The sequence below is a fragment of the Gavia stellata genome, chromosome 19, assembly GCF_030936135.1.
Source record: "Gavia stellata isolate bGavSte3 chromosome 19, bGavSte3.hap2, whole genome shotgun sequence".
In the NCBI taxonomy this organism is placed as follows: domain Eukaryota; kingdom Metazoa; phylum Chordata; class Aves; order Gaviiformes; family Gaviidae; genus Gavia; species Gavia stellata.
Window position 1 is genome coordinate 16,809,250 of NC_082612.1, and position 22,741 is coordinate 16,831,990.

The following is a 22,741-nucleotide window of genomic DNA, read 5'->3' on the forward strand; positions in this document are numbered from 1 at the left end:
TTAATGTTTCATTGTCCGTATTCAGAGTATAGATTTGATTATGTAGGGTTGCCCCCCAACTACAAACCTCTTTTATAAGTTGGAGAACATAATGGCAAAATTGAGCTTCTACCCAACAGCGAATTGGTCTTTTTTTTTTTTCAATCAAAATAATATTTCAACACAATATGTTCTGTTTTATGTAAACTTATGTAGTTACTGTGTGGGAAATAAGTCTGGGAAAGAAAGCAATACTCCAGAATTAAAACATTCAGAATGCTTATGTTGGATAAGTATCTGTACAATAAACACATTTTTTCCTGTGACTATTTTATTTCGTTTTGAGTTTCCCAGTTGAGGAGAATGTTTTCAGTTATCTAGCACAATTTTTCATCCTTAAGCAGTATGGTCTTCTGATTTACTTGCTACTGAACACCCTTGCTTGGTTGCAAATTGTCCTTGAGACATCAATAGCTTCTTTTAGGATATAAATGGTTTGTGAAACAGGAACATGGTCATCCTACAGAATAAATATGAGTAAAGAAACCATGAATAAATGCAGGAGGGCCATCAAATCTGTGGTGTTTGACAAGAATTTGAATTGAAGAATACAACATCTGGAAATCTTATGTTCCATTTAGTGATCGGAGTTGTTTTATAAAAGACATAAGTCAGTTTTAAATTTCTGCTAGAAAATTAACGACTGGAAGTGTAATCTCACCTTCTGAATTCACATGCTTTTACAGTAATAATAGTAAAATCCTGATCTCTGAAAAGGAATGTTTTCATCTCACGTTTTCTAATTCAGTCACTTTTGGAAAACAGTCCCCAGCTACTTATAGAGCTGAAGGTATTGTAGAAAGTTTTACCAGTGAAAGCTTCATGGTACAACCATTTTGGTATTGCATATTCGGACTGTTGCTTCTGGATTGATGCAGAATTTTCTTTTGGGAACAAATTTTATATATATATATAAAACATGGTGCAGTATGATGTAGGGAGACCTTTGCAGCAAATCCTGAACTGCTAGTTTTTATCTTTGGGAACCGTGTGAATTTGGTGGAATGCTCTCAGTTCTCTGCATTGCAAAGTTGTTTTTCTTAGTCCTTGCTTTCTAATTTACTACTGCTTTTGGCCTGTTTTGTTGTCAGAGATGTGGAGGTTGTAAGGATCAGAAAGGTGGTTATGATTCCTTTGAAGGCAATTTATCTTTGTGGTACTCTACAGTAATTTTCATCACAGTTGCCTGACCTTTCTGCAGAGTCTTTAGGATACAGGTCTTATGTCAGGGTGGTTGCAGGAATATTTCGCCACCCCTGAAGCAGTGACTTTATTGGCAGGGTTGTAGCTTGTCTTTTTCTTTCATGAATCGTAACTCATGCTGTGAGTAGAGCAGAACTGAAAAATTTAATCACCTTCTGAGCTGGCACAGGAGTGTGCTTTTTTGTAAGAGCTGCTGGAGATGCTCTAGGAGAGCCTTAATCTTTGCTGAGATATTAAGTGTGCTGTTTTGCCTAACGCCTGTGACGCAAAGAGGAAAATGCCCTTGGTGGAGTAGGGCTGGCTTGCTGATTTCAAAGATCCAGCTAAAAAGGCAAATAACCAGACCCCAAGAAGGTGTGGTGCAGCCGAGGGACAATACCAGTGTGATTTGGCAGTTTGCCCATACCCATGTAAGATGCTACTTTGTGATATTTCATATATGGTAATTAACATATTAATTGTTTGTTTCTTGATGTGGGGGAATGTGGAGTTTGTACCCTTGTACTTGCAAGGGTAGAAAGAAGAGAAATGAGTTAAGACTGTTTTCACTGGTAAAAGTTGGAGAACTAGAGAAGGTAGGTAAGATGATGTGTGCTTTATGTTATTATGCTGCATACTTTCTATAGGGGAAAACAAGGGTTGCAGGTTATGGCATCTAAAACATCTTGCATGTCTATGAATATAAGAGCCTACACTGCTAAAATCTGAAAGCTTTCTTAACTTGCCTGTTTTGATCAGTGGGGAAAATAGTGGCGCTTATACTATGGGATTATGCATTTGAAAGAAGGAAAATCATAAGATATGGTAAAATTAACCTATGAAATAGAAATCTTGCAAAAATTGAGTGGTTCTATCTCTTAAGAAGTGGGGAGAAGGTTACTATATCTCTGCCATGCCATTTATGTGTGGCTTGTTCAGGCTAAATAGCCTGGTTTTACTTGTGACATAATTATGCCACAATTAATGACGCCAGCATGTGCTAAAACTGGTAATAGCAGAAGTCAAACACTGGAAGAAACGTTTAAGACCAGTCAGTTCCTAACAGAGGCACCTTTCTGAAGAATGATATTAATTTTCCCAATATTCAGTTTTCTCTCTTTTTCTTAGATTGGATAATAAAAATATGTTTTTCTTTTTTGGCTTGTAGGTGTTCGTTCACTTTCTGTTGTCATTAGTTGGGAGAGTTGTGAAAAAATTTGGACTTCTAGTGTAACAGAACATCATCATCAATTCCTATCTCTGAGTTAAAAAGAAAAATTCATTTAGAGATTAAGATTCCTACAATTGTTATTAATTTCTTGTATTTACATATAAATTACTTCAGGTTTGTTTGTTTTTCATTTCATTTCTGCAATTTCCTTTTTTCTGTTTGCTGAAATGCAAAGCTTTTTTTTTTTAATATGGTAACAAAACCCCTTCCGTGTTAAAATTTGAAAGGCTTTTCCTAAAATACTACTACTGCTGTTTGCTAGCTCTTTTTGAATTTTCCAAATATAATGGAAAAAGAAGCTCTCATTTGTGTGTGCACGTGTGCCTGTAAACTTGACCTAGAGTAACTTCATTCTGACACTAAATTTCTGAGGGTTTTAAATAATAAAACACATCGTAACTTTGGTGCAATTGATGTAGATTTGTCTTGGACCTGAGCTTATGAATGCAGAGGGTGTGAAGCTGTCAGCTGCGGAACACTCGAGCTGCGGCTGGAAAGGTGCCTTTGGGCCGACGGAGCAGAATGCTGAGTTGCTGGTTGAATTAAACTGAAACGGAGAGGCGTTGTGGTTTTTCTTATTTATTTTAAAGGTGTGGGATGGTCCAAATATACTTATGCTATATTATGCTGAGGGGGGGAAATAAAAAGTTAAGAGCTACTTGACAAGTCCGTGATGAGTTGATTTTTAATCCTCGTACCTGAATTTGCTAAGCTTTCAGAAACTCGTGAGTTGCCGTGGGTTACGTGACATTGTCAAAACTGGACTGTAGAAACCTTTTAGTCTTTGAACTTGATTTCCATTCTGATTTTGGAGGAGAATGAATAACTTTGTGTTTTAGCTTTTATTGTCTTTTTTTTTTTTTGGGGGGGGTGATTCTTTCAGTATACTTATTAGTTAAAAATGAGTAGTAAAAAGTTTATTTGGTTTTAGGGAGTTGGAACATGTTACTGCTCATAGGAATGCCGCATGGCTTGCATCTGCTAAGTTGATAGGTAAATCCTGTTTATCCACCTTACTAAGGTAATAACTAAATCCTGTTCGTGTTCTCAGTGTCGTGGATTATATTAGATTCATTGTTCACCTTGCTAAAGGGGACACAGAAGAGAAACATGGAGTTGCTTTTGTAAGCGTTGAGATGGCTCGTGTTTTTGTACAAAATGTCATACAAGTCCGTATGGCAGCTCTTGGACAAACTTTAAGTACTCTGTTCCTCCAAAGCTACTTTGTTAGCTCTTGCAACTGAGATTGTTGCCTGGGAAGGAGAGGGGAGAGGCTGAGTCTTGCTCAGCTTGTCCTTGCCTGTTTCACGACGGTGTGTAGCTTGCCTGATCTTGGCCTACTGCAAGGAAAATAGATCAAGAAGTCTAATATTAATCCTTAATGTAGTGACGTAGCTTGAAGATGAGCTTGGTGGTTAAATCTAAGTATTTGTTGTTAACCTTTTAGCTTTTTGAGGAGAATGTTGTGGAATGAGACCAGAGCAATTTTAACCCCTGTTGAATAAAGCCTCTAGAAATCTGTCATTCCTGGAGTATATCTGTTAGTGTCAACGAGATTTGTAGTTAGGGGTGAGAAATGGTGATGTAATTCCAATTCTTCTTGAAGAATCATCATGAGACAGTAAAAGTGAAGCTCGATGTAGAAATCTGTATTTTGCTGTAGAAAGATATTAACACTAATGCAGAGGGCTGTTGGAAGTAGATAATTCTCCTGCCGTGCAAAAGAGACCTAGGACAACCTTAGGAAGCAATATTGTCTTGCATCGTGCAAGAGTTTTGGTTTCGGTAGCTAACACTGAAGCTAGTACTGATCTTAGAGTGAAGGGAGTGATTGGAGTCTGGTGCTGTAAGTGAGGGCTGGCCACTGCCTAGCAACTAATGGTGTCGTGTTGGCTTGGCTCAACTCAGATAAGGAACAAAATATTTTCCTCCGAATCCAAATGGAAAAATACAGACATATTTGTGTGGGGCACTGGCAGTGTGTCTGGTGCAGGACGAGCTGATGGGAGCACTTGTTACCGAAGCGTTTCAGAGAAAAGTGGGGGAGCTGCTGGCTGCTCCCGTTTCTTCTGGTGTGTTTTTAAGTAGTTATATTCAAACATGAAAAAAATACATTGTGCTGATATGAACATTAACAAAGAGAGAAAAGTCAAAGCCCTGGTGTCCTTATGTCCCTCCCTTTTCTCTTTGGAAATGTGTCTGTCTTTCTCTTCAGTCTTTTGGTCAAAACATTTAGCAGATGCTGGGTTTCTTTTAGTGTTTTAAGAAAGTGAGTCTTTGAAATGACTCTGCCTTATGCGTTTGCCAGGATTACATTTTATTCTGGAAACAGTGCTAGTGTTTGGTTGATATTTAAATGCTCTTTGATCTTGAATGCCCTGTGTCTCCCTTTAAATGATAGCAGCAGCTTTCAACAAGCAACAACCCTATTACTGCTTCCTGTATCTTTCTGTTTGGTGTTACTGTGTAGAATGTGGAGATTAAAGGGAATAAAATAATTACTTTCTGGCCCCCTAAATTCTCACTGTGTTTTTTCAGTAAGCTACAGCGTTATTCAGATAATCAGCATAACTGGCTGTGCTGTTTGAGACATAACTGTATTCATGTACTGTCTTATTCTAATGTATGTAGCTGGAATCCATATATGTTTATGGTCTGTTACCTAGGACATACTGGTCTTGCAAGCTCTAATGCTGATGTGGAACATTACTGGGATGTATCTGTCAGTGCCAGCTGAATAATTTTGCTGTAGTAAAGGTCTTTTGACACAGGATGGAAGAGACCCAAGTTACATTTATGAAATTTCTAATTTAAACAACAATGCTCAGTATTTAAATCATAACACAATAGTAAGAGACTATAGTACTTATGATGATATCAGCATTGGAACAGGCTGCCCAGGGAGGTGGTGGAGTCACCGTCACTGGAGGTGTTCAAAAAACATGTAGACATGGCACTGCGGGACACAGTTTAGTGAGCATGGTGGTGTTGGGTTAATGGTTGGACTTGATGATCTTACAGGTCTTTTCCAACCTTAATGATTCTGTGATCTAGTTTGTTTTTATAGAGTTTTATAAATGCTTGTAATTATGTGAACATCTGTGTATGTACTGTAGGATACGTGGAATTTATTAGGGTAAAGGCTGGAGCCGTTTCATGCTGTTTGCCCCACAGTGGAAGGTTTGACTGCAGACAGTCTCAGGTGTCTCCCTCTGGCCATGGTTTGTCAGATGGCAAGAAATCCAACACAGGGCTGTGTTATCTTTTTGAGTCTAGCCACCGTCCTTGTAATTTTTCCTGTGCTGTAGCAGAATGAGTTCAGTATTCTTTCTCTGACCTTTTGAGAAAGTTTTCCTCAATCTCTATTTGATACTCAGTTTTGTTTCTTTTATTTTAGCAAGAGGCAGAGCAGAGGCTCTTCCATTCCTGTGAATAGCTGGCATTGGTGGTTCTGCCCTGCAAGGTGCTAGTTTTATGTTAGACCAGTGCTAATTTGGCATAGGGAATGAAAACAGAATGTGGCCTTAAATGTAAATTTAGCCAAAATAAAACAAGACTGATGGATGACATGTAAACATTGGACAATGAATCTTGTAGTTAACATCTGCTGACTAAGCAGGATTAAAAATCTATTTTGGCAATGGTTAAGACTCTGGTTGTTGCAGCACTCTGTTGAACCAAATGACTGGAGTGTTCTTCCTGCAGTTAAGAGGTTTGTTTCTTCCCAGTTACATCTTGCACCATGTGATTGGTTTTTATTTTGCTCCAGTGACTTCTCACCTTTGTTGAAAGTGCCAAGTTCTTAAAGTCCGTCAGAAAGTCTCTTCCTATTTCATTGTCTTTTCTTCTAGGTGTTGGTTCAATAGCCAGGTATCTGCAGCTTTTCTTGACCCCTCAGGTCATTCTTCTGTGTCCCAAACCTCCAGCCTCTCCCCACCCCTTGATGCTATCCAAAATTTTCTGGAACAGTTCTTAAACATTTCAGACATGATTTGTGGAAAGACATTGCAAAAATGTAATGTCTCTTCATGGCTTTAATACAGGAAGTCTGCAAATCTAGCTTTGCTGTGTTTAAAAGGTTACTGCAACCAACCACCTACTCAGCCCTTTGGTCAGTGATTTCCAATCCCTTAGCAGATTCAGTAAGAGAAGTGCATGGATGTGGCTTTCTGATCTGTGAGAAGCTCAGTGTTTTGATTCAAACCTTCTCAACTTGACTGAAGATGTTGGACTTTGCACTGAAAGAGTCGGGGTGTGGGCACAGGTTCTGTTTGCTGTCACTGTCACCAGAGAGGTGGCTTTTGATGGAGAGGTGGGATATGCAGCCATGCAGGAGACGGTTTTGCACACTCCAGAAAGGCTCATCAAAGCCCATAGCCCACTTCAGTATTTTAGTACTCTTTCAGTCTGTGAAGGGGAAAGGGGGGCAGTGCTGCATGCCTTCTCTTAACATGTACCTTGCTCAACATTATTTGAATACTTCACCTCTACAAGTGGGAGAAAACATAATAAACAATTCCTTCCTCTGGTGTGGGGCAAGCTCTCATATGACAGGGCTTTGGTAGGGGATTATTGGATTCAACAAAATGAAATAAGTTTGGGAGAGTGTGTGTTGTTGGACCCATTCTCCCATAAATTAACTCTTTTCAGCCTTGTGTTGTGACCTGGCTCACAAAGAAGTATAACATTATATGTTTAAGAAACTTCTTATTTTCTGTATTGAAGCTTTTCACAGCCAGCAGAACTTGTTTCTTTTGTTGTACGCTTTATGAATGGCCTTTTAGCCCACAGGACATTTGAGTTAAAATACCTCTGTTTCCTTTTGCATGGGAATTATATTACTTTTTCATTCAACTTTTTATCCTTCTTCCTTCAACCATGTGCAGCATCCTGCTGCTTTATGTGTTGAAGGGTACACGTACAGGCTTTAAAGCAGTTGCAAAAGGGAGGTGAGTACCTGGCAGCATAGCATCACAGGGAACAGCGCTGTTACACAATAGGTGAAGAAAGGACTAGTGAGAAATGGGTGAAAAGAAAGGAATGTGGAATGGCAAGGAACAGAAAGTATGTCTTTCATTTTAGGTTGTGTCTTGCTGTTTGTAGAGTATTTGTGACTTATCCTTTTAAGTGGTTGAACTGAACTTTCAGTGCAGCATTGTATGTTGAAGTTTGTACTTGACTATGACACATAAAACATATGATGTCTTGGGTGCAGGACCTATGATAAAGTTGTGTTTAAAAAAACCAAACAAACCCAAAAAACCAAGAACAACCAAACACCCCTAAGTTTGTAGTCTTTTAACTCCAGTTAATATTAAAGAACAAAATGCTTAGCTGGTCTGTTAAAAGAGTTGTTCTTAGCCCTTCAGAACTGCATGTGACAAGAAGAAGATTATAGATTAACTAAATATTTCAAATTGTCCTTAACCTTGGCTGAAAACAAAAATGTGAGTAAAACCTTTACTACAGGGTAGGCGTGTACTGGGACATGCATCCTTTTTTTTTTTTTCTGTTGAGCAATTCCATCGTTCCAGAACTCATGACATTCCCGACCTGCACGTGTCAGCACAACAGAAGTGTTTGTACACTGCTTGTTTACAGCCTTATAAATCTTAATAAGGGTTTATAATGATGATATTGTGGCTGAATACAGAGTCTGATTACTTCCTGAGGGATGTAAGAGTGCAGCCCTCTGACCCCAAATTGTCAAACACTAATAGGTAAAAACTGGGTTGAAGAAAATAGTTTACGAATATTACAAAACAGTTATTAGACAAAATTAATTTTAATGCTGTGCATTTAACTTTTTGTCATAGCTTAACTCCGCGGAATTTCTATTTCCAGTGCAACAATTCTTTTAAATTTGGTTTATGTATAAACATTTCACTAGCAGAGTTGTCTATGTAAAGTATATAGAAAATCCTAAGATGTGTGCTTGTGCTGACAAATATACTAGTGAATTTAGGTTAGCAGAGTAAGACAACAGGCACAACTTACTCCGAGTGTTGTGCCTTATACAGATCTGTAACTACAGAAGTTTGTATGGCCTGTGCCCTAAACTGTGGTATAGTGAAGCATAAGAATAGGTCTAAAACTGTACACATGATCACATTTGCTTTCTACTAAGCAGCCTTGTATAAAGAATCTGTGCGACAAATTCCCAGATGAGATCAGAAGAGGGTTAGACAATACTGGATGTCTTGTAATGTCCTTAGGCAGACCTGGGTTAAGATTTTCTTGTAAAAGTTGATTATTCTAGGCAGTAGGATCTTCCAGCCTTCTTAAAATGATTCCCTAATCGTCAATCTGTGCTTTTTTTCCTTGCAGGCCTTTCAGCAGCCCAGAGAAAATTTGCCCATTCTCTGAGAGACTTTAAATTTGAATTCATTGGTGATGCAGAGACAGATGATGAAAGATACATAGGTAGGTGAGAAGTGACTATAAGTGGCTATATTTTTCCATGCCGTTCTGCAACATGGTTAAACTTTTTTTCTGTTTTTGTGTTACAGATGCATCACTACATGAGTTTTCAAACTTCTTAAAAAATCTGGAAGAACAAAGAGAAATTTTGGTGAGTTGCAATAAAAAATTTAAAAAGCTGTACATATAGCAGAGAGTAAGATGAAAGTCAGTTAAAGTTGCTTACTGCTTTGTTAACCACCAAGATGTTGATATCAATAACGTAACAGCGAGAGCTCTCATCGTGCAGCCTCTGATTCTGTAGTCTAGAGTTACAGACAGCAGCTAGTTCTCATTAAAGAAGAAAGCTGTTATGGTAAGGACAGATGACTGTGAGTTGGTTTAAAATGGTAGTGCCCTGATTAAGTTATGGCTGGGGTGAATGGGAAAACTATCATAAGGTTGTTTACCATTCTCAGTAAAAAGCAAGATGAAAGACTTAGTACTGCAGCAGGACATGTTGGGAAGTTGGCCACATTTGGATCCAGGATCTCTGTGGCTTCAACACTTATGTGGATTTGGGCTGCAGTCTGTTGGCTGGATGCGGTGGCAGAGTTGCAAACCTTTTCTTTGTAGGTGAGTTTTCTGGTGGAGGGTTGCATCTGCAGACATTTAGTTGCTCTGTTGTGTAGAAGGGAGTGTTCTTCACTAAGGTGCCTGTGATTGCTTAGGGTTTTAGCATAATACAGGTCAGGTTGGCTGCATGTAGACTGTGGGCTAAGAACTCTGCCATACACCTTGCTATCTTGATTTCCTAAGTTGTCCAGAAGGTGGGGAGTTTCTTTCTGGCTGGTACAATGGTTCTCCTCTGCAGTTGCATGCCCAGCTTTCGTTTCAGAACAGGGATTCATAGAGCAGATTATGTATACCCAATTTTCTTCTGACTGTGGTCAGACCCTGCATCGAGGAAATACTCTTAGATCTGCCTAGATAGCAATTATGTTCCTCAATATTTACCACGTCATATATCTTTATCTTCCTGGAAGTCAGTGACCACTTGGCATTTCCAAGAGGAAACAGACTAATCCATGTTCTGTGCTCCTCTCTGCCAGAAGCTGTGCCTGCAGTGAAGGAGTATGTAGATAAGTGAGAACTTGTGAACAGTATTTTTTTTAACATTTCTCTCTCTGGCAGTCCTGAGCCTGGTAATAGTCACGGTTCCCTGAGTGTGCGGTGTTATGTCTTGGTATGTTGTTCTGATCTGGAACCACATTTGGGTCAGAATTAGGGTCTATGTGGTGCCTTGCACAGTCCTGAAGGATACTGTCTTTACATAGTAAAGACAATTTTTCAGTATCTTGAGTTGTTTTGCCAAGTTGTAGGGATTTGCTCAAGTATGTTTGAATGCTTAATTCATAATTCTGAAGTATAGTCTTTACTCTGCTTTTTCCTGCCATCCGTAGCTGTATTTTATTTTAATGAAGTTGCATACATCTAATCAGTGAAAGTCTTTGGGAAGTTTTACAATGAAAAATACTTCATAGCCTGCCACATTGTTTTCCACACTATTTTGGTATCAGGTTTTTGAGAGATGTCAGCTTCAGGACATCAGAATTCTGTGGCACGTTTCAGTGACTATATCAATAAATCTTCAGCAGTGATAGATTACCAACACGGTAGGCTGTGCAGAATCTGGTGCTGGCTATCTGTACAGTAAAACACTTCTGTTTTTCAGACCGAATGCCACAAAACAGTATTACTTATTTTTTGGTATGATGCCCATGCGTACACAGAAGGCATTATCACACTAAAAGCTAATTAATGTCAGTTTCTTGGTAAGAAAAGAATGGAATGTAGTATTTCTTAGAACAGTGACAGTTTGATGAAAAACTGGGGAGTATAAAATATTGTGGCGCAAATATTTAATTCCAAGTAGAGACAGAATATATTCTCTGAGTTACCAGATGCGTGACCTTTTCACTGCATCTGTAGTCTAGCAAATGTTATGTATCATTTCTAGAGTGAGTTAATGTAACAGTGGCCATAAGTCTCTGAGAAAATGATTGTGTGGTGACTGGTAAAGATAATTTTCAGTTGCTGCTGCTCTGACTACTTTTTTTTTTTGACTTCTCAATGGATGTTTTACCAGTGGCATGAGCTCTGGGGATACTCCCATTGAGACCATCAGGGCATGTTGCACTCACAGATGTTTGGAATCAGGTCAGGGATCCAAAGACTTTCCATTAAGATGCAAAGTATATAGTAGGATTTTTTTTCAAAAGTATTCAGTGTTCTTTGTTAAGAATGCTCTTTTTTGAGCATTTTTCCCTTACCATTTTGAAGATGACCAGAAGGTTTCTGACTGCTCACTTCAGTTTCAGTGCAGAATTGCAGATAAATTTCAGTCATATAAAGTAAAATTAAAGAAATCAATGAATAATTATAGAAAAAAGAGTGTTTCAGATATTGCTGTGCATTTTAATTTTTAGGTATGTCAGAAAAGGGTTATTTTGTTTACAACCTTATTGTAAATGAAACAAATTTGCACTTAAAATACATTCTAAATTGAAATTAAATACTCATCACCTACACTTCTCATGGCTTTCTGAAAGCATTGTTTGTGGTGAATCTGGAGTCCATAAAACTTTCCACTACTGTTTACCATAAATTTACTTGTTTGGTTATCATTTGTCTGGTGAATATTTATTTGGTGGATATTTACTAATTTCATTCAGATGTTGGAGTCTTGCCCTTCATGGTCTTACCATTTCTCCCATCTCCTTCAAAGGCTGCTGAAATTATACCCCAGCTGTCAAAGGATTTAGTTGCTTGTGAAAAGGGAAGTCGGCATTAATCCAGACATTTCACTGAAATTATTACGGAGTAGCCTATACAAAATAAAACTATATTTTACCATAGCACTGTAGCTTGGTGACATTCCTCAGGGCAGACAGGAAATAGTTCACTTTGTCCCTGAGAATATTCTGGAAATTCTTTTTACATGTTAAGGATGAATGGAATCGTAGGACTTAGATTCTGCTCCTTTGACATTACAGAAGTGTTGTGTAAGTGTAGGGATGAAAGGGAACTTCACAAGGCTAGCAGGAAAAGGTTGGGGATGAATAAGCACCAAGGTGGCGATGCTAAGGTGCTCTGTCCCGCTACCTAGCCATTCTCCTGCTTGCCAGGGAGAGCACCAAACCTCCCTCCCAGCCCCAGTTCTCCTGACAGCAGAAGCAGGTTTGATTCTTGTGATGGACTCAAAACAACAGGCTTCACTGGCTGTCCTCATTTAAGCTGCGGTGATGAGCGGCGCAGGGCTACCTGGTAGGTACTGATCGCCTGTGGTTGTTATCCCTTTCCTCCTTCTTCACCTTCCTTTTTACTACTTTCATACCTCCCTTCCTGCATCCCAGTCTTCTCCCAAATGACCAGCCTGCCCCTAATTAGTTTTCCCTGTTGATTCCAGTCTTGCTAAACTATAATGAAATTTGATAGCGCTTGTACTTTTCCCTCAGTAATCTCGGCAGTACTTGGCACTACTGGTGCGGTCACCCTGATGTGCTGGCTGTGCATACTTCCCCTCCCTGGAGGTCCTCCATCCTGCCCTTTAGCTGCTTCTAGAGTTCACCTGTTTCTCACATAACCCTCCCATAACCACTCTGGAAGTCCAGTCAGCCCTCATGGTGCTGTCTGTAACTTTTGTCAGCGTCTCTCACAGTTACGGGCTGTGTCCAGCAATCTCTCGGGTCCTGTCTGGTAGTGTCTCATGTACTTTTCAGTTAGCTTACTCCCATGCCAGGACTGAGTTGGCTGCATTTGCCTGCAGCCCTGCCAGAGGTGTGACTTGTGGCAGGGTCATGTATGCCTAGATGATCCCTGACGAGTGCTGGTCTAACCTATTCTTTAAAAAAGTTCCAGGAACAGGGATTTCTCTAGTTTTACTCCAATGTTTATTCTTCTATTTTTTTCACCTGATATCCATCCTAAGTCTCCTTTATTGCAAGTTAAGCTGGGAACTTCTTGGGAACTTTTCTACAGTAGTCATGGAGTAAAACTGATCGCTTTTCCTTCATAGTAGTATTTTCACTGTTACCCTTTCAAAGTGGTGTCTTACATCTGTATTTTTCCTTGTTCAATTTAATTACACTGAGTTTAGACCATCTCTCTCTTCATGTCAAAATTATTTTTAATCCTGCTTTCTGAAAGCACTAACATTTTCTCCTGGATTTATGTCACTCCATGTGTGTGTTAGTGTGGTGGAGGTATTGGTTGCTCACTCCATAAATTGCTACTGAAAATTGGATCATGCAGGAAACTTGGCTGTAGTTTCCTATATGATGCTTGAAATGTCCTCTTAGCTGAACAGGTATTTTTCAGGGTGGTTTTGCAACCAGGATGCAGTTTTCTCATTCTTCTTGTGGGTTATTTGTTAAGACCAGGTCACCGCCTTTGCTTTTGAGAATGTCATGTGGGTCAGCATCAAAGACTTCATTGAGGAGATAGCTACTGTGCTGATCTCAAAAAGGAAACTAGATATTGTTCTTAACAAATTCAAAGTAGCTTTTAACCTTCTGTAGTGTGTTCCAGGACTTTTGAGTATCAGAGTTGCTACGTCTGGTCTGTAACTTTCTCAGTTCCTGCTCTCTCCTCCTCTTCTCACTTTTAAGTTCCTACTGTGTTTACTCTTCTACCCTCCTCTGGGACCTTGTGGCCTCTCCCTTCAGTTTGCTTCGCTGATTTCCTAAATTACTCGAAGCAAAGCCTCTTCTGACTTGAATGCAATTAATTCTTCAGTTGCATGATGAATACATCTAATTGTTCTTAACAAATCCTTACTCTCCTTAACATCCAGGTTTTTTCCCGCTTTGTTAGCTGGTTTGCTATAATTAAGGGAGATTTTTTTTTCCTTTGTGAAGATATTAAAATCTGCTGTTATCTTAAAGTCAGTTGTTGGTTTGTTTTAACTCTCTTTCCAGTTAAATAATGATTTTATAGCTTCCTTCCTCTCTGTTTTCTGAAATACATATGAAGAACCCCTTTTCTTTAGGGTTTTCTTTGCCTCTTGCCAAAGAAAACCTGTTTTTGCCTTAGTCTTTCTAACTTTGTCTATAAGTACTTGTGTATTTCCTTTTTACTCCATCATGTTTCTCTTTGCATAGGATTTCTGATACAATTATATTCAACTTACTATGTTTCCTGTCATTTCCCAAGGCAATATAAACTTGCTGTTTTACTTTGATATGATCTCTTCTATTTCCTGCTACAGTTTTGGCACACTTCTGTTCCTTCCGCTGTCTTTGGAGGAAAGATGCTATGTAGTTATTTTTTAACTTTTATTCCTTCCTTTCTTTTTTCAAAAAAGACAGACTGTTGTTCTTATACCATAGGTATCTTTGCAGTCCTGGCCTCTCAGAAATCCTTTTGCATTCTTTGTCAGTTTTACCAGTTTGACAGAATCAAATTCAAAATAAAGTCTCCCCCAATTAATTTTTCTGAAAGCAGAATTACTCCCAGCATACATCAGGAACATGAGAAACTGTTTCTTTATGGATTTTTAAAGAAATATCTCAGTTAATTCACTCTTCTTTCCTCTCCTTCTTCCTCTTTTAAAAGAAAAAAAAAAAAGAAAGAGGCAGAGAGGTTTCCCAATTGTGGTTTCCCAAGTTAAAAGAAGTTAAGATTCAAAGGCATACACGCAAAAGGTTGAAGGTAGAATTTAGATGATCTGTGCAAATATGTACTTACTTATACTTACCTGTTATGATGAAGTATTTAAGTGTATGAGTATTTATTTCACAGGTTAAGTGCTCACTTAACACGTAGTGTTCTTGAATAGCTTACTATTACCTTTTGTTCAGCGACTCTTTGTATTTCGTTTATGCTGTTCCTACTCTGCTGTGAAGAAGATGGTATTAATTTTTCTGAGCTTTTCTTTGGTCCTCTGCGCATAGTTGTTTAATGGTTCATAAATCTTAATCTATCTTCACAGTAATCTGAAGAAATCTGTGTGAAGGAGCAATCAGTTTATTCACTAATTTAGGGTAAAAAAGAAATCTAGTAGTTTTGGATGTAAGATGTGTTCAAGATCTGTTCAATAAGAGTTCATGGCATTATGTAGTACTCTATGTGTTCAGATCCTGTTAAGTCCACTGACAGTGCAGACTGCTAAATATATCTGCCAAGACAGTGGAAAAGACATAATTGGTGACCACTTCTGAAAAGTTAGGGTGCCGACAGTATGTTGAATGTCTCGGATGCAGAGATAGAGGCACAGATGTTTCAGGAACAGCATTTGACTACTGTAATCACAGGACCTAGATCCTTTTTTTCCTTCCTGCTAATTGTCCAATTTAATAAAACATTTTCCAGTTTTAGAAACAAGCAGCACAATTGCTGCCATATCTCGTTGCCCAGCCTTCGCTTTTTGTCTGCATGGCATGAGTCCAGACGGCAATCATATAATTATCAGAACATGCAGCACGAATGTGGAATTAAGACTACTTCAGGCACATCTCTTATGTTTTGGTGATTCCTGACATTGAATGTTTGATTTATAAATTTGTTTTTGAATGTTATATACAGTTTTCTGAAATTGTTTTGTGAGTTACATATGAACTTGTGCACATTGATCTTTAAAATAAAGATGACTGTTGTCTATTAAATAACAAAAAGTACAAAGCCAGTTCTGGGTGCGTTCCTCCCACCTCTGAGTGAATATGGCTGAAAAGTTCTGTTACCACTAGCTTCCTCTTCCAGATAATTTTGTGTTCTCACATGCATCAACATAACTCACTAGAGAATTTTCATTCTGTTATTTCATCAATGGGAAATGTTTGGAATTTGCATTGTAAAACTGTCACCAGTTTGGATTTCGCTGGTTGTTAATAACACCACTGTTTCTTGTGGAGGACAGCGCAGACAATAATTGAGCAGTTCATTCTTGACTGAACACTGAAGCCATTATTTGCTGTTGGATTCCTTGCCTTTCAGTGGCATCTTTTTGCTCAGCGATGAGCTTTGCCATGAACGAAGAAAATGGGCATTATGCTATTTCCTTTCCTGAGCAGCCTTTTCACTTTGTCAAGATCTTTTTACGACTGCTGATTTCAAAGCACGGACTGGAAGCGATTCTCTGCTTGTACGAGAACCAGACCAATGTTCTGGTGTGCCATACTGTTCAGCTCTTGTGTTTTGGGTTTGCTAAGGGAAGGTCTTTGTTTGGAGGAGTTACCCACAGCTTTCTTCCACTTCAGATGGGGAAAAGCTGATTTGTTGCTGTTTGTGAAACTCTCTCTATTTCTTTTACTGTTTGTTATGTTTATGGCTTTGTAGTATTTTTCCCTTTGTAGTGGAATGTATTTCATAAGAATAAACTTATTCAAAAGCCAGGACTGTTAAATTACTTTTAGTAAGTAATCTTTAATAAAAAACACTGTCTTCATTTAATTCTTTTTTTAAAAAAGGAAAGAATTTGTTTGTATTGTTTGCTTATGATACCAATTTAATTTTTGAGGCCAGCAGTTTCACGGCAAGTGAATCAATGCCAACAGTCTTTCAGAGCAGAGCATAACAGGTGTGTCATAGGAGGCATTTTAGCTGTCTGTCCTTTAGATCAGTCAAACTTCCACGGAACAGGAAATGACCTTTGACTAGAAGGGGGGACTCAGGAGTCCTGCTAGTATACTCTCTGTAAGCTGAGGCTGCTGCTTTTAAAAGAGCTAGAAAAGTGCAAAGCACAGGAGTCTGCCTGTATTGTGGCTTGTGGGGCAGTGGTTGATCTAGGAACTTCCCCCTGGAACAATTTGAGAAAGTTGTTGTCATCTTACCAAAACCCAGGGGGAGTTTTCTGGAACACCTAAGAGGAAGGTCATATGTTTTCTTACATCTGGTATCTCAGAAATGTACCAAATAGATTGTATCCAAGGCAGATAGGCCCGTCTGCCGGACTCTTGTTACCAGATGGCTTCTTCCACAGCAAAGGAACCCAGAGGAATGGATGTCACTTCTTTTTTTTTTTTTTATAGCTTCTGCACATGTGCAAAGATACACCAGTATTAATGTGCTATGAGACCCCCTTAAAAATCCTTTAGTGTATAGACTCCAGTCCTTCTAAAAACCAAAAAACTTGAAACACCCATGTTTGTAGTCCCAATGTATGGCTGAGGGGTTTTTTGTTATTTAAGATTGTATAGCTACAGGGAAAGCTCTAGAGCAGTGAGAAAATCCAGGCGCTTTTATAAGAAGAAAACTTGCATTTGAAAACAAGCAAACGAGTTTTGGGTGTGGGTTGCATTGACTGCACTCATCAGTGCTCCAGTTAAATACAAAACTGGTGCTGAGAGGTGGTTAGATATGCCACTCTATCCCCAGGGCATGCTAGCAGGAGAGTTGGCTGTGCAACTAACTGGGAGCACATTCGGGTAACTGTAAGAGCAAATCAAGTTCTCATGGGAAAAGAAAGAATAGAGATTAAGGCTTTGCAAGTAACATCTGATATCCTCAGTAGTGCAATTGTATCTGCAAAGTTACATAATAGAGGTTTTCAGGCCCAGATCTTAGTGCTTTGAGAAATATCAGTAACAAATCACTATGTGAAGCAGGGAAGCTTTTTGGAGGACAAAACAATTTTTACATATTCCCCTCTCCCCCAACATTGGAGGTACCAGAATCAGCTTTATTAGGCTGAATGTTGCAATTTCTTAGGAAAAACACAGAAGAGCTATATCCTCTGTAAGCAGAAGTGCAGCTGTAGGTAGTAAATTCCTTTATTATAAAGTAAATGTCTGTCTTTAGCAGCAGTGTTAACTACTTTGTTATTGAATGACTGCTAGGTATGTCTTCCTTTCTGCATTCTCTGTTGCACTCAGTAGGGCAAAACTTCCTTCCCAGATCTAGTTTCGTTGACACCTTCTCAGTTTCATGAGCTCTGTCCTGCTGCCTGGCGGTCTCCCTCTTTGCTTTGTTGAGGGGAGAAAAAAATCCTGCCCCTGTCTACAAATAAATCTTACCAGTTGGTGCACTGGGAAACTTAAAACCCTCTTTTCTGTTTGGCGTCTAATCTGCACTCCAGTTCCTGGGATGAGAATTGGGAACTCGGCACTCCTGTGTGGCTGTGCAGTCTGCAGCAAGGTGTATATTCATGGCTGCTTTTTTTTCTTTCTCAGTAAACCTGTCTTGTATGGGAGAATGCTTAGATTCAGAATGGAGCAGAGTCAGCGTACATATTTACCTCACCACCAGAGTTGTTGATGAGCAATGTGTGATTTCCAGATCTTCCAGTAAAGGCTGAGGTCTAAGGATGTTTTCAGGATGAAAGCTGGGAGGCCACTGCTGCTTTTGTCTAATAAGCAAAACAAATGTTGATTAACTTGGGTTGGTCTAGTCTTTTTAGCCACGAGGGCTGGACTGAGCTTCTGGGACAGCTCTTGTGGGTTGCTACTCCTTTACAGCCCACACGAGCAGCCTTCCTCCTCTGCAAGACAAGCCTGATTGTGCACACGAGGGGAGCGGGAACCTTGAAAGACTGCTCCTGCCTACTGCAGGAGGGTGAGAAAGCAGGAAGAGCACTGAATGCTGGTGGGTGGTGCTGTCTGTCAGCTTACAGTGCATAAGGAGGTGTTTGGGGAAGCAGTTTCTCAGTAATCAGCTATACTCCCACCTTCTCTGAGAAGGGAAGAAGTGACAGGCTAAATGGAGTTGTCTTGTGGACTGGCACTGACCGGCAAGTTACCTGTTGGATCTTGTTGACTTGACTGGTGGAGTAGCAAACAGCTGTAAATGCATGTGCTAATGGATTTAGTCTGTGCCTTTGTGGGCTGCTCTAAGAAATGTTGGTTTGGGCCTCTTAATCTATGACCTGTTACTTACTTCTTTTGAAGAATATGGAGCTGGAAAAGTCAGGATTTTCACCATTATGTACAACTACTCTGCCTGAGCAGGTGGAGTTTTGTAAAAGCATTTGAAATTAGGAGGTATACCCAAAGCTGAAAGCCTGCTTTAAGATGTTGTTGGAAATGTCGGATACAGCGGTCTTCTGAGGAGATGATGGCAATGATGATTTTTATTGCTGCTATTGCCAGGTTTATGTTCAAGTTAGGTGAATTCTTTGACCTTTCCATAGGTGCAGCAAATAGAACAGGAATAGCACAAGCAGTTTCAGCCTGTCTGCCCGAGGCACGTGTGCACATCAGGTTAAACGTTTCTTAAAGCATTCCTGAGACTTTGACATTCGTAAAGCTGGTTAAGATACTGCTACCTGAGACGTGACCTCGTTATATTGATTCGCTTGCACTTGCCATAGTTTGCCTGCCAGATTTTAAAATTGAGTATATATTCCTTTCAGGTAGGTTTGGATAGATCAGAGATATAAAGAAAAAAAAGGAATTTTTTGTGCCCTTTAAATAGTACATTCCTATCATCATAATCTGCTAGGACTAGAGTAGTAGAGTGGTGAAAATTAATTAAAGAGTCAAGGCAGAAGTTGAAAGAGGAGAGAATGTGTGATTTTATATTAATATTTAACTTAAATGCCTAATATAACTTTTATTGGAAATTTTACATTTTCACATGGTCCTAGTTTTTAAGGAAGGTGCAAGTGTTAATGACAAATGTATTCAAGCGATCCTTAGCTTATTTCCTTATACTGGGAGAATTTAACTTTTTTTAATCTACTGATCTGCTATCCATGGTTTAAAAAAAAAAAAGGAAAAAAATGTTGTTTTGAGTTCCCAATTTATAAATAAACTAAGTTAACAATGGATAGCAGTGTAAATAATGTTTTTGTTCTGTAAATAAGTACATATATTTTTGTAGCTTTTCATGACAAACAGTGGATTCTAAGTACTGGAAAACAATATGAATGCCTCCTTATTTAATCTAGTATTGTGTATATTTTAATTATGAACTTCGTTTTTATTTCTGACAGTCAGAAGAACAGCTCTGTAATTCACTGTTAAATTTATCAGTCAAGTCTTGGTTGACGGTTTCCATTTATACACGTACAAACTGACATGCATGCTTATTTCAGTGAGGGGGAGATATTCCTCTTGTATTTTTTATATATGGGCTTGGTATGAAGCTCCATGAGAATGACCAAAGATCTACAAAATCCCACTTCACCAAGAAATACTCAAGAGCCCTGTTGTTTAACCCAGACACAGAAAGCAAAGGGGGGGACAAGTCATAAATACCTGTATGGCAGGCAAAATTCTGCTGAAGAGGCATCTATTAACAAAAGTTTAAGTTGTGCAAAATGAGAAACATCTTTTCTGGAAGGAGGGGAGGCTTGTGTTTCTTTTAATGAAAGAGTTACTGGCATATCGTACCACTGGCAGCAGTGGAATCTCTGTTGGCAGTCGTGGAGGGAGCATCCCATTTTGATTTAAAGATTATCCTCTACTTCAAACAAATTCCTGTAGTGGTTCCCATGGTTAGTGCTGCACAGGAGTGTAGCAGACCAAGTGATTTGCAGCTAGCCCTGCTGGTTTATAAACCAAAGCCTTTTCTGCATGTGGTTTTTTTTTTCCCCTTAGGTGTTTTTTTTTTTTCTTTCTGTTACATCAAGGTGCTATGGTTTTCTTTGACTCGGACTTCATGTTCAGCATACATTCACTGCCTGTTGATCTTACGTTTCACTTTTTTTGTGTGAAAGTTCAAACAACTAATAAGCAGTTTGTTGTTAGATATTTATTTTTAACCTTCTGACCACTTAAGTGCTCAGTTGCTACCTTTAAATGCTTTTAAATGATTCTACTAACCATGGTGCTCTTACATCCCGCAAGCTAGCGTCGTTGTCTCTTGAGTTTTGATCTGAGGAGGCCTCATAGCTTTCTCCCTCACTTTGTCAGCATAGAGGAAACTGGCAAAAACAATTTAAACTTCTTAAAGTTTTCCAATATAGAAGGGCTATTCTGTGATTTCCATGAGCAGTTCTCCACTCTGACTTGTGAGAATGCTTGCGGTCAGCAAGGAGAGATCCTTCAGTCCTCAGGTGCTTCCGCTGTGTCCCAGAAAACTGTTTCTGGTGCTTAATCTAGTTATAAATCCAATTACTGTTTCCTTTCAGCCCCTAAGAATTTCCAGGTAAGTTTTGGGAGCCTGACAAAATTTGAAAAACCTGAGTATCCTAAAAACTGCCCTGGAGGCTTCTGGTAACTGCTTGAGTAGTTAGGATACATGTACACAGGCTTCCAGGTGGGCTAAATCCTTCCTAGAACTGCAGTTCAGCTCCTGTGTGGGGCATTTGACTGCCCTGGCTCTCTTTTGGTGGGAGCAGAGGCAGCTCAGGGAACAAATGGTTCTCCAGCTGCCAAGTGTATTCCCAAAGCCTTGGGATGAATTCTTCAGGGTATCTCTTTGCTGGGCTGGAGATGGGTAGAAGTTGTTCTGTTGTCCTTCCCGCACCCTCCAGCTCGACGCAGGGGTCTCTGGTGTCGTGGTTAGCCCAGTGCTGCTGTACGCTTCTGAAAGAGAAAATTGTCGGGTTTCCTTTTTCTTTTGCTCCCACCAAGAGTGTACTGAAGGGTGCTTTAAGTGTTTTTGACAAAATCGGGAAACGGATGTAGAAAGGAAAAGTTTGGGCCACGAGAATGAGCGCTCTGAAGTTAGGAAGTATCTCTTGTATGGATGACTGTGCAACATGCAGTTTGGCCCAGACTTGCCAGATATTTGGGTTTCCAGTTAGCTACGTAGGTTAGCATGCTGCCGTGGCTGTCTAAAAATCTGGGTTGCTGTGGTTACGGTGAATTGGCAGGATGACTCCCACAGTAATCCCTGCATGGCTCCGGGGGGTGGGTGGGAGCAGACAGTGCTGTTCAGATTTGTGTTGTGCCAGATCTCTAATACATCTGTCTTGTGTTTTATGATAAGAGCTTTTCAGAAGTGTTCTAGAAGGCTGGTTTAAGCCTGCAATGTTTTATCTGAAACTTTTCACATTTGAAGGTGGGGGGGAAGAGAGAGAAAGCCTTCTGTTTTATGTATGGTGGGCTTCTAGGAAGCTCTACCTGGACTCCTGGCAGCTCAGCCCTGAGGCTGTGATAAGCCCAGTCCTGGGCAGGATTTACTCTATGGGTTTGCCTTAGGACTGAGACCAAAAGGATCCCACCCGCTCCTCCACACCTCCGATGCTCTTGCCAACTTTTCTGTGCTGCTGTTGCGTTCAAGAAGTTCCAACCTTTGCTGAAATTTCAAACATTTTTTAAATTTTAAGTCATGTTTGCACCAAAACCAAACCCAACCCTGTTCCATCTCTGGTGAAATTCCATGTGAACTAGAAACAGTGTTTCCTGGCCAGATGTAATAAGCTACGGTTTTCTGTCTTATAATGACATATCGGGTCCTTTTTGTTTCTCTTTAGTATGGCTATGAGGCTGTTTATTGTAAGCCCACTGGTGGCTGCTCACCCAGTCAACTAAACCTCTTGTTTCTTAACTTTACACCTCTTGATTTTATGACTTACGTTAACTTAAGCTTTTCTTAATGTAATAAAATGTAAATATTTGGATATATATATATCAATGCCTAATGGCTTTAGCTGTGTGTTAAAAGCTTATTATTTGCTACTCAGTAGTCCATTCTGCAGTTGCTTGTAGCATTTCTTGTTGCAGAAATTTGTGTGTCCCCAAATGAACATCATTTGTCCTGTGTCTCATTCTGGTGTTCAGTCATCGAGACCGTCAACCTGAACTGCAAGACTGGCACAAGTAAAGCAGTTGCAGTTTGGCTGCAGCCTGTAAATTTCTGAAATTTCTGCATTTGTTCTAGATTTCATTTCCCTGACAGTGGATTGAAATAAGGGATAGAAATTTTGAAAGCTTGAATGAACTCAGAGATACGGGTTTTTTTGAGTTAGGACTTAAGACTCCTAACTTGCATGCTTCTCCTTTATTT

General features: G+C 39.4%; 1 protein-coding gene across 1 annotated transcript in view; it reads left to right on the plus strand.

Annotated features, from left to right (window-relative positions):
• The window catches only part of ARHGAP10 (Rho GTPase activating protein 10), a 150,689-nt gene that overhangs the window by 32,864 nt on the left and 95,084 nt on the right, over positions 1-22,741 (plus strand). Inside the window, exons 2-3 of the mRNA XM_059826750.1 lie at positions 8,780-8,875; positions 8,962-9,023. Coding sequence (XP_059682733.1) covers positions 8,780-8,875; positions 8,962-9,023 — 158 coding nt within the window. The remainder of the gene's footprint in view (positions 1-8,779; positions 8,876-8,961; positions 9,024-22,741) is intronic.